At 48.4% G+C, this 17,935-nt stretch overlaps 1 protein-coding gene across 2 annotated transcripts; it reads left to right on the top strand.

Annotated features, from left to right (window-relative positions):
- Positions 1 to 11,965: 11,965 nt before the first annotated feature.
- LOC142784057 (uncharacterized) lies at positions 11,966 to 16,108 on the top strand. Of its 2 annotated transcripts, none has more exons than XM_075882714.1 (2): positions 11,966 to 13,384; positions 14,645 to 16,108. In XM_075882714.1, the coding sequence occupies exons 1-2, from the start codon at positions 12,101 to 12,103 to the stop codon at positions 15,959 to 15,961; spliced, it is 2,601 nt and encodes an 866-aa protein (XP_075738829.1). In that variant the 5' UTR covers positions 11,966 to 12,100; the 3' UTR covers positions 15,962 to 16,108. The 2 variants fall into 2 exon arrangements, with proteins under 2 accessions (XP_075738829.1, XP_075738828.1); XM_075882713.1 differs by having other exon boundaries at positions 11,966 to 14,775; positions 15,580 to 16,108.
- The last annotated feature ends 1,827 nt before the right edge of the window (positions 16,109 to 17,935 follow it).

Below are 17,935 nucleotides of genomic sequence, written 5' to 3'. Positions count from 1 at the left end.
ATGTTTGAGGTTTGGAATGGGTCCCCTCGAAGACTCGAGTGCACGGTGGCAGCGCTAAGGAAGAGCCATAGTCCGGTGAAGAGACGCTTTATTGCAGCCTCAGGCGTCTGCCCTAGTCCAAGCCCGAACCTCTACGCCAATCACACGTGTGAGCTCGCATCACCACTCCCATTGGCAAAATACTTTCACAGCAAACACTGCATCAGTAGAAATCACGTTAACGTTACTAAATACAACTCGAGAGGGGATAGGTTCTCCCCATGTCACACTCTTTCCCATGCCGGGCCATGTATCGGCTGACCTCTGTCGGTAGCCGTTCTCACACTCGGACTTAATTAGTTTTCTCACTAACGTCGCTTCGTAGAAGCCTCCGTAAGCGCGGAGGTTACACCGTCTGGCCCTGTGTACTGACCAGGCGTGCATGTGACAGTGAGGCGCCCCACTATCCTAACAACATTCGGTAATGACGTATAGCGGGGTACAATGAGTACCTGTCCATGCTGCTATGTCTCGTTCACCCCAGTGGTAGCGTCACCGCGTCATTTTCAATGGCACACGTGACAGCCAACAATGACTTAAACTCAGACGGCGGCGCCTGGCCTTCTTCTTGCCAGACGCTCTTCCGAATAAGCCTTCCCCTTCTAGTCCCGAACAGGGGCGACCTTGATGACTCCGCTTGTGAACCGTGTGAACGGAACGTATCCTTTATTTCCCGTGCGCAGGTCTCCCGCGTTCACCTTTGCGGAACCGATAGAAACTGGCTTCACACTCTACATCAGACGTATTAATTGCGCTACACACAACACACCACTCAAGTGAACCTCATACACTCTAAGGGCGTGTGGTTCGTCCTTTTGTGGACTAATGGGGCTGCTACAACCAATAATCCCTTTGACTAACGCCACCAGGTCTAGCAGTTAGACCCCACAGACGAGCTCAAGGGACTAACATTTAGCCTTAGTGAGCAACCGTTAGTCCCACATTTCACCTCAAAGAACCAACATTTAGTCCTCACATTTGCCCCCTATAGGGCAACTGCTAATGCCCACATTTACACCTTACCGGGCAACCGTTAGTCCTCACAGTTACACCTTGCCGGACGAATGGTTGATCCACTCAAATACTCCAATTGGATGATTTTTTTGTCACCAGTTAAAACATTGTTTTTTGTTTATTTTCCGACAGGCTTAATACTTTTTTCGCCTGTTTTTCTGCGCAGTGAGCAACAAATTGCGCAGAAAAGAACGCGCGAAAAATTAGTTAGCCAGCTATGTGTGACTGCTTTCGCAGTCGCGGCAACAACGAAAGAGAAAAGTGGGACATCTAAATCTTTCATTTTCCTACATACACATGACGTTTCTTTATTCTGCTAAGTGAATTCATGATGAAATGTACAAGTCCAGTCTCGTTGTAACATCTTGTTCACTCCTTGTGGAGCTCCTCCGACGAAAGCGATTGATGACAGGCATTGCAGACGCCAGCGCACGCAGCCTTCTGCCTGTTGTGTTCCCACGGCTGAACGTACAATATTATCGTAAAAATTGTTAGACACACGTGACAGAAGATGAAGATGCACGCATATGACAAGTACGTGCACGTTAATATTAAAACAAGCGTTAAAATGTGACACACAAACAACTTTACCGTCACATCTCGCGCAGTCCTTCTAAAGCTGCTCTGACGAAAGAGATGGATGATGGGCATCGTAGACGCCAGCGCACACAGCCTTGAGCACGGTGTGTGCCCATGGCTGCACAATAAGTATGTAAAATAGTAAGCCACACGTGACAGAGGATGAATAAAAATGCATATGAGAAATACGTGCAATGTGAAATGAAAACATACGTGAGATATGGCATGCTAATGATTTCACCGCGGTGTCACACATCGTCAAAGACTCATTTTGATCCCAATAGCGCGACAGCTCAGGAGCGGCGGCCGCAGCCACGACTCGCGAACCACCGTGCCGCCAACAAGTCGGGGAGTCCTAAGCGAGTGACGTCGTTCAGCTCGAGCAAGCGAACGCGAGACCAAACAAGGCGCTGCACGCGGAGTGTATGTCGCCAGCGAACATCGAACAGGAGAGCGATCGTACGCTTGGCCGCTGCCACGAACAGCGCCGAAGAAATCGACGATAATGCGGCCCTTTTCCACAAACTTGAGCGAGTGCAGGGCGCAAACGCGAGTCTGCCGCCGCGACCAACGGACGGCGCAAAGCTTCTTGCGACCGAGTGATGGGAAAGTCAATTGTAATGGTGACCAGTATTCAGTGAGTTCGAAAGTCTTGCGTCAATATTCAAAAGTCTTGCGAGTGGCTTTCCCGCAAGACTTTTGAACCCAAGATGGCGTACCTTGGCGCAACTCTGCTACCTAAAGGTAGCATATACAGTAACTCTTATGACTAACTGATGGGAAAGCCAACTGTAATGGCGACCAATTTTCAGTGAGTTCCGACGCTAGCGAAAGCCCCGCCCAACCGTGCTGGTGAGCTTACAGCGCACGACATACTACAACCAAGCGCGTTACGAGAACCTGCAACGTGTTTCCGATGGCTCCCAACACAGCGACGAGGTCTCAGCCGAATGTCGTCAGCCCGGAGCTCATCGCGGCGGCGCAGACAGGCAAGCACTCGACGAGCGAGCGTACGGGAGGCCGATGGCAATGGCGGCCTATTTCCAGGCGGTCGCAAAGCACAAACGAACTGCAGACGCCGTAGCTGACCTTCGCAAAGCATTTTGTGCATGCTATATAAACACGACCAAACCCGTTGCTGGCAAACGCGATCCGTATCGCACACGCCACAAGTAGAATAGAATAAAGAATGATAACCTACTTGCCTTAGAATCAAGCGCTGTTTTCTGCCCGGAGTCGGACTGAAGTATGTATCCGATAGGCCTGTTGTCTTCTCGGCCGCCATATTGGCCTTCCAAACTGTTGCTGTCGTGTGTTCGTCGGAACTATCTTGAAGCCAGAGGTATACAGCGCGGCGTAGTGACGTGTCGAGACTTGCTCCAGACTTCATGGGTGCAGCGAAACTCAAAAGCAGCAGCCCACGCTCATCCAAGCATACACACAAGCACCACGTCGTAATTCTTAGATCATTCAATCCAGGCGGCCGTGGTCGAGCACTTCGAGTGCGACGCAACGCGAACCGTCACCGGCAAAATACGGGGAAAGACTGAGCCAGCAGAGGAGGAGAAGGAGGGGTGGTCACCTTGGCGACGCTTTTCGCGCTGCTTCCAATCTCCGGGCGGTTCATCCCTCTGGAGCGTGTTTGCAGACTAAGTGGTTTCGCGCAGCATGCTTTCCTCTGAGGTTGCTCCTCAACGGCCTATCCGTTCATCGCGCGTGCCTATTGGGCTCGTTACTCCTTTTTCGGGTAATTTTGTCCTAGAGTGTACTAACTCCGATCATGGAAACCTAATATAACGCATGGATTGTTGAAGTATATTTAAAAAAAATTGTACAGTGTCACAACTAACGGTAGCGAGAAACGTCGCTCGCCGCTCCAGTCGCAGAATGAAAATCGCAGACCATTCGCGGTCCATGTGCAACAAAACCGCCATTAGCGGCGGTTGCGAACAGCGCGATTGGAGCGAACGGAACGATTTTTTAGGAGCGAAGCTCCTTATAGTGGCACCCGTTGGTGCCTCGTAGTCGTTGTAGTAGGCAACAAGTATAACATTTTGACCCCCAAAGTAGTGCCGGTGAGAGATTTCTTCTGTGCGTTGTGGAACAATAGAAAATAGTGCTCAATGTACTTGACATTGGCTGCTAATGATGAATGAGAGACAGGAGCATTCTGCTTTTAGTTAACGCGCAAACTGCGATCTCCATTTGCATCGATTGGCATGTACATTGAGCACTATCTTACAAGAAAGGGTTGCTACGTTATACTCGCTGTGTGCAACCTCCTTAGTTTTAGAAAGTTTTAGCGAGCGTTGAGCCGCAGTGCCATGAATACAGTGGACTAGTATAAACCATGAATGAACTCGAGGTGGTTAAAAATGAGAAGTAGATACGAAGAGCAAGCCGTAAGAAAGTAAAAGCCGAATTTTCCTGTCTCTCATTTCTCATTAACAGCAATTGGCTCGTACATTGAGCACTATCTGACAGGAAAAGGTTGCTACGTTATACTCGCTGGGCGTAACCTCCTTGGTTTTAGAAAGGTTTAGCGAGCGTTGGGCCGCAGTGCTATGAATACAGTGAACTAGTATATACCATGAACTCGAGGTGGTTAAAGGTGGGAAGTAGACCCGAAGCGCAGGCCGTAAAAAAGTGTGCCTGTACCACCTCTCGTTTAGTCCTTGTAATGTCCGCTGGATGGCGGTACTTCTATATGGGAAATAGGGAGCCTTCGTGTGTGCGCGCCCCCTCCGTTTTTTAGGCTGGTGAGAAGTTCGATCATAGTTGCTTACCACGGGCTTTGGCAGCCGCTATACATGGCGGGCCACCATGTTGGTTCTCAGCGGTCACTAGTTTAGATTGAAGGTAGCGTGTTTTTTTACAAGAATGGGTTGGTTTCTTTACGTAGCAAGTTCTGAAAGTGGAAGGGTCGTTCCCTGAGGTTATTCGCCATTTTCTGGAACAGGAAGACTGTGTTCGTGGACTGGAGTCGTGTAATATACTTTGAAAACAGTTCGTTTCTCGCAGTGCACCGGCCGCATTGGGCGAGTGGTGGTAATTTTATAGGGGCCTATAATTGCGATGCGGCGAACCTAGATATGACGGTGAACGTAACTAAATGTCTGCGCGGTATTCTTGAAGCAAAAGTCACCTTGTCACTTCACGCAGTTCAAAGGTGTACTGTTGCAGGGCAGAATTCCATGATATATTTTTTGATGGTGCCTGTGACCACGGGAAAGGCGGATGAAACAATGGCGTCGTTCATGATGTTCTCTTTTTGCCAAATAACTTCGGCACCCTGTTTGTCACGCCCTATACATTGCTTCTATGCGTAATAAAATTCCTGCAGGAAGTTTACTTCCTGCGTGCAAATCTATACAATGGACTGCTTAGAGACCTTACAGGTATTTATCACTGGCGAAAATGGGAGCGCTCAGTAATATCGCACCTACCCCTCTCCCCCTTCCCCCTTCAGCCAAAAGCCAGTAAATTAGGCTTGACAGAAGACAAAAACACGGGAGCAACAAGGAACAAGGAACGTTTTAATAGTAATCATAACAACATAACAACTTTAGTGGTTGAAACAAGCAGCAATGTGCACGAATACAGATCAGAGCAAAGAAAAACACTACATAAAAAGAGGCACACAAAAATTATAAAATGTAATATTGTGGTTTTAACTTTCCCCCTTTATTTCCACATATGCCTTCACGTTTTGATACGTAAGGTAAGTTGCTTGTTTCAGTGAATATATATTTACATCGAAAATCCAAGGTTGATCACACATAAAACACATAACAATTGGTGCGTGCATACGTTATCACGTACTAAGCTTAGCACAATTCCTGCACAAGGACAGCTCATCAAAAGAAAACAAATGAAGTCAGCTACACGAATGTTCATTTTCATAGTAACAGACAGATGTCAACGCAGTATGCTCACCAAAATGCGTTCTTTTCATAAGCAGTAATTTTTAATTGGATTGGGGCCTTTTAAAAAGCTGTTACTCAAGGTTCACTGCGGCACACGTCTTACTTGACTGACTATTCATCCTTTGTGCCTCTTTTTGTCTAAGATAAATCTTTAGCCTTGTCCTAACATACTTTTTGAGCAGCGACTTTTCTACCTGTGCACGGTGGATTTCGCAGCTCTCTAGTCGCACAGCTGCTGATCTGCGCAATGCACTCAAATGCTCGCAAAATGGGTTTCTAGCGCCAAAATTGCGTCTTCGTCGGCAAAGGCCTTGAATAGTTCTTCGCATTCAGTGAGCACTTCCATGACAGCTCGGCGAGGCTGAGTGAGCTTTCCACCGCCCTGAACGTATTCTTTAGGCTTAACGAGAGTGCTGTATTTATCGTCATTTCCTACCAGTGCTGCTTTACAGTCCTTACAATCGTAAATAAATTTCAAGATGGACTTCAGTAGAAAAACCTCCTACATATGCAAGAATGTCACGTTCCACTGCAGTGGTTGCATACAGAAGAACGTTTTCGAGCTCTTCTGCTACCTCGTTCTCCCCACTTTCTTGCGCAACTTGTGCCTTGAAACTGGGGTCCAGGAGGTCAGCTAAGTGCAAGCTGTCATCCTCGTTATAGCTAGATTGCGTTGGTGTGTTCAAGTATTGACTGACACATATTATCTTTAGAGCACACTTCACATCATACGCACTCGGGATGGGCTTCCTGAGTCTTACAACAGAGAAAATATTTTCAAGACAGTCCTGTATTAGTCTACTTGTAAACAGGTACCGGTAGCCACGTTTCTTCAGCAGTTCATCGCACAGGCACAGCACAACTGTCGTTGATATTAAGAGACCGGCTTGGGAAGGTTTCCAGTGAGCAGTTTTGCCTATGTTGATACGGCAGAAAGTTGTACAAGCCTGTTGAAGGATTTTAACTGCATCTTCATGTTTTGAGGGATCAAAATAGCCCAAAGCAACCACTGGGTGCCGTGATGACATTAGTGTGTACCATTTGCTCACAAATTCAAGGAACCAAGCTGTTGCCTCTGCTTCAGGCATTAGCTTTCCCTGTTTTTCCAGGTATCTGGTAGCAGGAGGGACTTCGCGAAACATTTGAACGGCTTCATTCACCTTCATCTTGATGAAATGCCCACTGCCAATGTGGATGTGAGACAACTTGTTCCCAATCTTCAAGTCATCGTCAGACTCAAATTCTAGGACTGCTTTCATATGATCAACGCTTACAATTTTTCCAGGAAGATCTTGTTCTTTAACGGTTTCTTGTCCTAGTGTAAACGTTTCTGAATGAAGCAGCTGGGCGTGAATGTTTTTCGAAACATGCGCTGGGTCAGCGATAAAGAACAACATTTGGTCTGCAAGGTGCGGATATGGTAGAGAACACACGGTATCTGATTGTCTGTTGCTGGAGAATCCCAGTAGGCGCCACACTGACCGATTAGCTGATCCCATGTCACTGGTTACCACAAGCACTCGCAACGAGATATGAAAGCAGAGCTCAATTAAATGAAACACAAGATCTTTCAGGAGCGCCTCGTCAACTGATCGCCCAGTGAAGTGGTAGGCTATCACCTGCTTCCACCTTGTGTTTAGCCCAACAATCATGAACACAAGGGCATGGTTGGCAACTTGCACAGTTGACTGTGGTAGCATGGTACCCCCGAGAAGGCAGTCAAGAGAGCGGTCATGATTGAAACCCTGGCTGATTTTAATCTCATCCATCATTAACACGCAGTCCTTTTAACGTCTTGCATTGTCTAACTTTTGAGCTTTAAAACATATAGTACCTCATGAAGAATACCTGGCAAAAAGCGGATGTTCTGAAGTCTTCTAATGAGGGTCCTGTTCGAAGGTAATGGATACGACAACGACCTCAGTAGTTCATATCCTGTTGTGCCACATGCATGTTTAATCTGAAGTGCTACTCTGATAGTCTTTTCAGACCATATTGATCTCTTCGTAGTCTTTCTCGCCAGAGCAGCTGTTTGGTCATTTTTCAAAAAGCTTGCAGCAGTTAATTCGCGTATTTCTTTTTCAGCAGATACCAGTGTTTTCCTCGCAATTTTGAGCAATGATCTTGCTTTCTAATGCAGTCTTTTTAGGCTCATGTACTTGCGCATCAGGTCAGCGTTTTTTTTTTCGAAGTTCCGCTTTCTCTCGATGAATCAGTGTCGTACCTACAGCTGCACTTTTTGCATTTGTGAAAAGGTATGGAGATAGCGCTTCTACTTCTCCACACTCAGGCTGATTTTGCAGTGTTGAAGTACCATTTTCAATAGAGGGTGACGCACTTCGTACAAAGCTATGAGAAGCTTCAAGACAAGACATCTGGATTCTATTTTTAACATAGGTGTCACTGAACTGAAAATACTGATGCACAGAGGCTAACGATTCTCGTGTGCAGCAAGATTGATCATCACTGCCACTCTTAACGTTATCAAGAAGGACAGATGGCACAAGAAATTTCTGAGATGCGCTTTGACAATTTTCGGCAACAATTCCTGTAGTAGTAACAGACGATGCTGCGCTCACAAGTACAACTGGCAATGATGCACAATGAATGCGCAAGTCACGAGCATTGCCCATGTCAGCTCGAATACCAACTGAGTTAGCAGCCAAAAATTCACAAGCAGAACTAGCACTACCAGAACTGTCAGCGGCCTTGCTTGGGATGTCACCAGAATGTAGACTTAGCTGAACAGTGTCTAGATCTGCGGAGGCACAGTTTGGCTCCACAGCACTGCTTGCTGCAGAAATCATGTTTTGACACTGGAGCCACTTCTGATACCTGAGCACTGGCTATCTTGGGTTGTACGCCGGTGACTCTGTCACTTGAGAGATCGGATGCCAAGGCGGTACGTTTGATACAGCAGTCCGATTCTTTGGGGGCAATCTGTGCTTTGGAAGAGCTGAAAGAGTTAACAAAGCCACTTTAGTATAACAAAACAGCTATAGTAATATTGCTGACAAGTACAAAGGTGACATTTCAGATTTCCCACTCACCATTGTAAGAGGTAAGCCATTATTGAGTTTGTGAAAATCACACTCAAGCTCTAGCCTTTAGGTAAGTCTTTTTGACAAAGCTCGCACAAAGTCTCAAGCGTAGTTTAGCAGCATTTTACGCATGCGCGAGCAATGAATAGTCAAAACAATTAAAAAGAGCATTCAACTGAGCTCACTTACGGCAAAAAGAAAACAGCGTCGGGATAGCATATGGCCGTAGTTTCTTCAAACCGTCCTGCCTCCTTTGCTCGAAGCTTGTGTCCTTGAAGTGGGCCTTGAACAAAGCAATAATGCGAAAAGTCATAGAGGACACGAAAGACACAAACGTCTACAAACGTAGTCCATATACAGCACTAAATAAAACTGATATCACGACATAAAATCATCAATGTGGCAGTTTATGAAAAACAGGACAAAAAATTCCCACGCTGCACCACACTCTTCCATGCGGCATATTTGAGTTATGAGCAAACAACCGGAATCCTTGGTGCTGCACAGAAACAGAAGTGTTAAGAACAGACAGACAGACAGACAGACAGACAGACAGACAGACAGACAGACAGACAGACAGACAGAGGGAAAGATAGACATACGGATGGACAGACATACGGACGGACAGGCAGAAAGGCAGGCGGACAGACGGACACACAGACACACAAGCAGACAGACAGACACACAAGCAGACGTACGACGGACGGACGCGAACAGTAAATCACTCACAATCCATATACTTAAAGCAAAAACTTTACTGGCACAGTTGAGCGAGTTAGGATGTTATTTTCACGTGGCCTTGAAGCGAAGAACAGATACCCCGTGGCAAGACGCGCAAAATTTAGTTGTTGTTGCGTTGCAGTTGTGCAAGGCTCTACCATGGCCGGACTGGAAAGGCATGCGAGCTGTGACTCTACAGGGAACGCGTTCGTTGGCTCGTTTGTCTACATCTTCCATTGCACTTTCTAAGCATCCGAGGGGAAAGTTGCAGGAGCGTGCACATCTGCCAGCAAAGGAACACGCGAACGCGAGCGTCTGTGGGTGGTTTACGGGCACGGCGTTTCTCGCGTCAAATGCGGCGACGGCTTTGGAAACTCAAGAAAAGAAGACAGCGAGTGCACGCAGTACGGCCCGTATAACTAGCCATTTCGTCCCGTTAGCAAACTGCACTTCGGCTACGATAATAAACAAGCATAACCATTAAACACGCTTTTGTTGGTATAACCAGGCCTAGCTGAGCTAAGCTGCAGCCAGGAGAAGTCGCGTTTACCTTGCACGGACTGATTTTCGTCACGCGACAAAGCTAATCATTTTACGAAATATGCGGTGATAAACTCAATCTGCTCGCGAGTAGCAATACAACCGGTACTCACCTCACAAACACAGAAGGAAGCAGTCGGCTCCAAGCAGTCTCGCCTAACTTGCGCAATCCAGCGTTTCCGTTGGTTAAAACAAGTCGGAAACTGCAACATTCTCACACCCCTACCCCAGATGGTTGTGCATTGCGGCACGCAGCACTCTGGCATTCTCACGCCAAGGTTCTTGTAGAAGCACTTAGCGAGAGGATGGTGACACAGAAGAAGCTAAGTCCAGAGCGATGTGGTAGACGCAGCACATACCGCAGCTTGCACACCGCGCCAACGTGCAGTCAGTGCAGTACGACGGAGCAGTGGCCGGGAGAACCAACATGGCGCTCGCGTCGTCCCGTTGCCATGGAAATCCGGAATGGCAACATTGTGTTTTGGCGGGCGGTGGCAAGTGGTGGGTCAAAGGCTGACACCACCCTAAAAAACGGAAGGGGCACGCACACATGAAGGCTCCCTCATGAGTAAAAGAGGCGAGATGGTGGTACTTGGAGTGTTGAATAGATGGACGAACGGACACGCAGACAGATGCATGGATGGACGCATAAACGACGCAGGGGCGGATGATGGACGAACACAGGAATAGACGCACGAACAGACGCACGCACGGACTGGTGGATGGACGCATGGACGGTCACACAGACGGACGCATGGACGGACGGAACGAAGAACGAATGGACGGACGAATGCTTCGCCCCACTCTCTATCATTCACTCCGTGGATATACTGGCAATTTTTTTTTCGCTGCAATCGCGGCATTAGAAACGGGCTGTAGTGTGTGTGCGTGTTTTCTATGTTAACTTAAGAAAGCTGCGGGAACATGCATCTTATCGAAGGCTGCTCCGAGGTTCCCACTGGTAGATTTGCCATGTCTTTCGGAAACGCTGCTTGAATTGAACTTGACATGACATCGACTTCATTGCAGCATGAAGGCATTTCAAGCTCGCTGTCTTTAGGCGGTGCCGAGGCAGCGCAAATGCACAGACGCGTTTCAAGGGCACAGAATTGAGCGTGGTTTCAACGCAGGAAAGAGGGATTTAGCGGCAGGGAGGATTGTTCACAAGGAGCGACGCGGCTTCGTTCTGTAGTAACCATCATATCCGGTTCTGTCCAATTTTCCTGGGCACACCACTAGAGCTCCACGTCGTCTGCTTACTGGCGATTGGAGCACTAATTATAAATTAAATACGCAGCTGCAAGATTTCTCACTGTCGTTACCGTAACCTACCGTATATATACTTCGTATTCATGGCCGTTTCCGCCCAAGTAATATTTCGTTGCAGTTGACCTTTAAAGACGCTTCTGGTGTTCATTGTAGGGCTATGCTTTTGTATATATCTCGTGTGTGCTATTTTATGTTTGAATAAAAATGGCAGCATATCCACGGGGTGGATGATGGAGAGTGGGGCGAAGCATCCGTCCCTGTATTCGTTCTTGCTTTCGTCCGTCCGTGCGTCGATCCATGAGTCCACCCATGCATCCATCCGCCCGTCCGTGCGTGCGTCTGTACGTGCGTCCGCACGTCCATTCATGCGTCCGTCCATGCGCTCGTCCATGCATCCACCCTGCGTCCGCCCATGCGTCCATCCGTTCGTGCAGCCATCCGTGCGTCCGTCCATGTCTGTGTGTCCATTCGTCCATCTAGTCAACACTCCAAGTTCAACAATCTCGCATCTTTTCATTATATATTCCGCATATAGAAGCACCGCCATCCAGCAGACATTCCAAGGACTAAACGAGAGGTGGCACACGCACACGTTCTTACGGCTGGTGCTTCGTGTGTACTTCCCACCTTTAACCACCTCGATTTCATGGTATATACTAGTTCACTGTAATCATGGCACTGTGGCCCAACGCTCACTAAACCTGCTGCAGATAACAAGTCCGGCCAAATGACGCCCCTCGGCGCATGCGTCATTGTAAAACTTTCCTTCTTTCTCTCCTCTTGCTTTCCTATATATATTTCCGAGCTCGAAATAAAGGTTGGTTTGGTTTGCACTGCCACATCGACTGATTTCCTTGTCACCGCGGCCGGCCTATGGCCGGTAGAACGTAACAGTGGCGACGAGAATTCTACAGCAGCAAGAAGGCCAGCATATGCCCACAAGCGACGGCCTGCAGAACGAACCCACCAGCCATGGCACACCAGCTACCGGAATTCGAAGACGCAAAAGATAAGTGGCAGGCGTACTTGGTAAAGGTGGAGGCTTACTTTGAAGCTAATGATGTGAAGGACGATGCTAAGAAGAGGGCCCTGCTGGTAGCCGCGCTTGGAACAAAGACAATTGAAATCTTGAACGGGAAAGTAGCGCCGAAGAAACCTAATGCTCTGACCTACGCGGAAGTTGTGCAGACGTTAAACAGCTACTACGACCCAGTGCCGAATGAAATTTCAGAAAGTTTCAAATTCTTCCATCGCTGCCAGCAAGAAGGGGAGTCTGTGCATGCATTTATTGTGGCAATTCGACAGATGGCCCAGAATTGCAACTTTTCGACGATGCTGGACAGAATGATAAGGGACCGTATTGTGTGTGGAGTCAGGTCCAAGAATTTGCAAAAGCAGCTGCTAGCAAAGAAAGACCTTAATCTTCAAGAAGCCGAGGCCCTTGCCCTGGCCGCAGAAAGCGCCGAACGCGATTCGCAAGGTATTACTTCGGACAAAGAGCAAGCGAGTTTGCTCAAGTTGAGTGCTCAATATGAGTCGCGCGCGAAGACGGCGGGCGTACAACAATGCAATTGTTGTGGAAAGCAGGGTCACAGAACCAATGCTTGTCGCCTAATCCAGCGCAGATGCTTCAAATGTACACGGCGAGGGCATTTAGCCAGAATGTGCGCGGTGAACGACAAAACAAGCAGAATGCTAGCAGTGACAGCACAGGCGACAGAAACGGAAGACAGTGATAACAGTGCGTCGCAGATTTGGTCGTTGACCACTAAGCGCTCGCTCATACCCCCTATAAGAAAGGAATTCGCGTGGAACGGCATTCAAGTAACGATGGACATCGATACGGGCTCGCCTGTTTGCGTCATTCCTAAGAGCATCTACGAGACGTACTGTCATCAGTGGCCGCAGCTACAGAAGTCAGAACTACAGCTTTCATGCTATCTGGGCAGACTTCCGCTTCTCGGCGCAATAACAATGCCGGTTTCCTACGAAGGTACAACAGTGCAATGTACTTTGACTGTTTTAGACTGCGAGGGGCCCAGTCTTTGCGGTCGGGATCTGCTGAAAAAATTAACCGACGAATGTATCCAGGTTCTCAACGTGTATCCGCAGCCTTCAAGGTCAAGCCAAGCCCAGGAGGTCATTCCGAAGCTGCTCCAGAAAAACGCTGACCTTTTCACTGAGGGCACTGGTCTCATGAAAGGTCCGCCGGCCCGACTGCATATCAAGACCGGATCAACCCCCAAGTTTTTCAAGGCAAGAAAAATTCCTTTTGCACTTCGCGATAAAGTGTCAAAGGAGCTTGACAGATTAGTATCCGCTGGCATAATCTCTCCAGTTCCTCATTCCGAATGGGCGACGCCCATTGTTCCAGTTTTGAAGAAGGACGGAACGGTGCGCATATGCGGTGATTTCAAGGTGACTTTAAACCCAGTGTGCGAGGTTGAGCAGTACCCATTGCCTGTCATAGACGACATATTTGCAAATTTACGTGGAGGGAAGAAATTCAGTATATTGGACCTTCGCGATGCATACAACCAGGTCGAGCTAGATGAAGACTCGCGGAAACTAGCAGTGATAAATACACCGAAGGGGCTGTTCTGCTACAATAGATTGCCGTTTGGCATCGCGTCAGCTCCTGCGATATTCCAACGGAAGATTGAATCGGTGCTACAAGGGCTGCCAGGGACACAGGCATATCTGGATGATGTGCTGATAGCCGAGAGCAACAACAATGAAAATGCTAATCTGGAAGCAGTGTTGCAGCGATTCCGCGAGTACGGCATCAAGCTTCGTGCAGAAAAGTGCAGGTTTTGTGAATCGTCGGTGACGTATCTGGGACATCGTATTGATACCGAGGGACTACATCCGCTCGAAAAGAACGTCGACGCAATCAGACTGGCCCCGTTGCCACGAAATGTTGCTGAGTTGCGATCCTTTTTAGGAATGGTCACTTTTTACAATAAGTTTCTGCCAAATCTTTCCACTGTGCTTGCACCTTTGTATAAGCTTCTTGAAAAAGGCGCAAAATGGGTTTGGCACACGAAAGAAAACTCGGCATTTCAGAAGGCAAAGAGCGCTTTGTGTTCGGCCCCAGTGCTAACGTATTTTGATCCGCAGCTGGAGTTGCTGCTGGAATGCGACGCTTCCCCTTACGGTGTCGGTGCTACCCTGTTTCACCGTATAAATGGCGAAGACAGGCCAATTGGGTTCCGGTCACGAACGCTCACCTCAGCTGAAATGAAGTACTCTCAAATCGAGCGAGAAGCTTTAGCCTTAGTGTTTGGCGTGACACGGTTCCGCGATTACCTCTTGGGTCGGGAGTTCACGTTAGTAACAGATCACCGTCCTTTGCTGGGGCTACTGAGACCGGACCGTCAGACTTCTGTTATGGCTGCCGCACGCATTCAGCGATGGGCGCTTTTGCTCGGCGCGTATAAATACAAGCTTATTTGTAAACCCGGCAGTCAGATGTTAATCTCTGATGCCCTAAGCCGCTTACCACAATCCTTGCAGGAGCCGGAAGCAGAAACGGAAAACCTCACGGAAATGGTGCTTCTCATTGACCAGCTGGACGAGCCCGCGGTTTCGCACAAAGAACTTCAAGCACTCACAGAAGCGGACGCCGTTTTACAAGAAGTATGTAGGTACGTGACTGAAGGATGGCCTTCCGTCGCGGGTGACAGCAGAGAAATGGTCGAATACTGGAAAAGGCGACATGAGTTGTCTGTCGAGAAGGGCATGTTATTCTGGGGCCATCGGGTAGTGATACCAAGAACGGCGCGTGAGAAGCTATTGAAATTGTTGCACGAATCGCATCAGGGAGCGTCCACCATGAAGACAAGGGCAAGGGTTAGCTTTTGGTGGCCCGGTCTGGATCAAGACATCCAGAGGGCCGCTTCAGACTGCAAAAATTGTGTGCAAGCTTTGCCTATGCCCCCGGAACGGAACCGCGTCAGTTGGCCAATTTCGCGTGAGAGGTGGTCGCGGTTGCACGCAGATTACGCAGGACCTATTTCCAACAAAATGCTGTTGGTAATCGTGGATGCACACAGCAATTGGATAGAAGCCATTCCAGTATCGCGAGCAACCGCTAATGCAACGGTGGATTCTATGCGAACCTTGTTCAGCCGTTTTGGATTACCGCGCACCATAGTTACCGACAACGGTACGCCGTTTACAGGGGCAGAATTTGCTCAATTTGTGCAGAAAAATGGAATCGAGCACATTCGTACCCCTCCTTACCACCCTCAAAGCAATGGGCTCGCAGAACGCGCCGTGCGAACCCTTAAGGATGGGTTGAAGAGAATGCCCGGAGTAGAACTGTCAACGGCTCTGTCAAGAATTCTTTGTAACTATAGGAATTCGCCACAAGCTTCAGGGGTTTCGCCGTCTGAGCTACTTTTGGGTTACCGTTTGCGTACTAGACTGGATATTTGCTTTTCTCCCAGGAACCACGAATTGCCGAAGAATCCAGGTGCTGAGTCTGCGAGTTGGTACTTCGCTCCTGGAGATGCCGTCTATGTGCGCAACTACGGTGTTGGGGACAAGTGGACGCCAGGCAAAGTGAAATCGACGAGTGGGGCACGTCTCGTCACTGTAGCAACGGAAGACGGCGTCGTTCGACGTCATGTCGACCAGGTGCGAAAACGTTCATCCGACACAGGTGCAAGCCGAGAAACAGCGACTCCAGAAGAACCGCCACCCGAGGGACAACACCGAACCACCCAGGATGCTCCGAAATGCGAAGCGGATGACCTTTCCGAAAGCCCTGTCCCCGAGTTACGTCGGTCCACAAGAATCAGAAAGCCCGTGGAACGCTACGGCTCCTAGGGGGAAGGAATGCTGCAGATAACAAGTCCGGCCAAATGACGCCCCTCGGCGCATGCGTCATTGTAAAACTTTCCTTCTTTCTCTCCTCTTGCTTTCCTATATATATTTCCGAGCTCGAAATAAAGGTTGGTTTGGTTTGCACTGCCACATCGACTGATTTCCTTGTCACCGCGGCCGGCCTATGGCCGGTAGAACGTAACAAAACCTTTCTGAAACAAAGGAGGTTACGTCAAGCAAGTATAACGTAGCAACCTTTTCTTGTCAGATACAACTCAATGTATATGCCAATGGCTGCTAATGGGGAATGAGAGACAGAAGAGTTTGGCTTTTAGTTAACGCGAACGCTGCAATTTTTTTATTGTTCAACAACGCACAGGAGAAATCTCCCACCGGCACCCCCTTGGAGGTAAAAGCGTAAGACATGTTACGTACTACGAGGGATGAACGGGTGCCGCTTTGAGGAGCTTTGCCCCTAAATAATAAAATAGGGGTGCTGTACGTCGAGAAAGGTTCAGATCCAGCTTGGTGAAAGGTGCTTTATGAGGCTGGTCTGGCTACCGGCGAGAGTGTGCGTGAGCTACTACATCGACCAATCATCATCGTCTTCTTCAATAACAGCGGAGGGCCCTTCAATCAGATTCGTTACAATTTGTTTGTGTGCCGTGCAAGCTGCGTCCACTTTCTTGCTGCACTAGCCAACATCTCTCGCACTACTCTTGAAGCCTTCTTTCCGAACTATTATTATATAACACCCCGTTTCCACCGTTTAAGTAGGTTGTCATAGGCGTTCCATTGGTGTGCAAGTCGGCTGTCGAGTGTTGGGGTATCTGCCGTAGTTTTAATCAGCCGCGCACGATGCTGGATATCGGTCTGAAGAGAGTAAACCCAGTCGTTCATGTTCGTGATCAGATTGTCTGTGCGGGTGGTACGTGCAGCATGCAAAGTGTCCCACTCAATAAGTTTGTGTGTCCTGGAGGTTTGCTGAAGTAGTTTGAAAGGGACCGAGACTTGTATATTGTAATGATGCCTGCCCAGTGTGTGCTGTGTTTTCGTCTAAGTGATAGTAGAGAGGGTGTGGCTAAGCACCAGGTCCGGACTAGTGTTCATACTGACACTGTTTCCTATCCGTGTAGGTGTCTGAAAGTTGTAGACGGAGAGTTTGAAGTTCTGTAGGAGCAGCCATAGCCTGCGACTTCTATGTGTGGTTGTGTTGTATCCCCAGTCAGCATGCTAATTGTTGAGACCACCGCCTATAAGCAAGGAATGTTTTCCCGCCAGTCAATTCAGCTCCCGGAAGAAAGTCCGATGAGGCCATCGTTTGCTATGGCCGGTGGCAGATGTTAGCGATAAACATCATGGGAGGGTATGTGTGTGGTAAATATTTTTCATTATCACGCAGGGTGTGTGTGATGAGATGTAATGTGACTTATATAGGAGACTGCAATGGACAAGGGTAAACAAAATACGAAATCCAGTGGGTCTGTGACGTCAGAGTGTGTGGAGTTGAAACTAGGAAGTGTGGCCAGCATAGCTGTATTTCGGAGAAGAAGCACTTGGGTTGTCGAAGAAAGCGTGGGAAGTAGAAGCTGCAGTGAGGTGCGCTTGCCTCGAAAGCTACGGCAGTTTTATGTTATGATATGAAGTGAGTTGTTATTGCCCTGTCCTGCTATAATGGAGTGCAGGAGGGTGGATGAGAGGTGCTAAATTTTTGTTTCTGGAGATCTGGGGATCAGCACCGGCAAGTGGTGCGGTGAGGGGAAAGGCGGCAGCAAGTGGAGGCAACTGTGTCAGGCGTGTCTTTAGAAGGCCAACCAACGTCTAGAGAATGGCTTCTATGCATTGTTCTATGCGTGTTTCTAATTGGGTACTTACGTCATTGACAATTTAGTTTCAATGTGGCCTCTAGTTCTGGGGGTTGCTTGTCGAATTGGTCAGCCAGATTTTTCAGCTTCGCAATGGCGTCTATCAAACCAG

Source organism: Rhipicephalus microplus, unplaced genomic scaffold (genome assembly GCF_043290135.1).
Source record: "Rhipicephalus microplus isolate Deutch F79 unplaced genomic scaffold, USDA_Rmic scaffold_13, whole genome shotgun sequence".
NCBI lineage: Eukaryota > Metazoa > Arthropoda > Arachnida > Ixodida > Ixodidae > Rhipicephalus > Rhipicephalus microplus.
The sequence above is the reverse complement of the archived record's forward strand: the minus strand, read 5'-3'. Positions and strand labels throughout refer to the sequence as shown.

Excerpts from the sequence above, each read along its gene's own strand:
- LOC142784057 (XM_075882713.1), top strand. The coding sequence starts at position 12,101 with ATGGCACACCAGCTACCGGAATTCGAAGACGCAAAAGATAAGTGGCAG. Across the intron at positions 14,776-15,579 it reads GTTTTACAAGAAGTATGTAG|GAACCACGAATTGCCGAAGA; the intron begins GTACGTGACTGA and ends CTTTTCTCCCAG.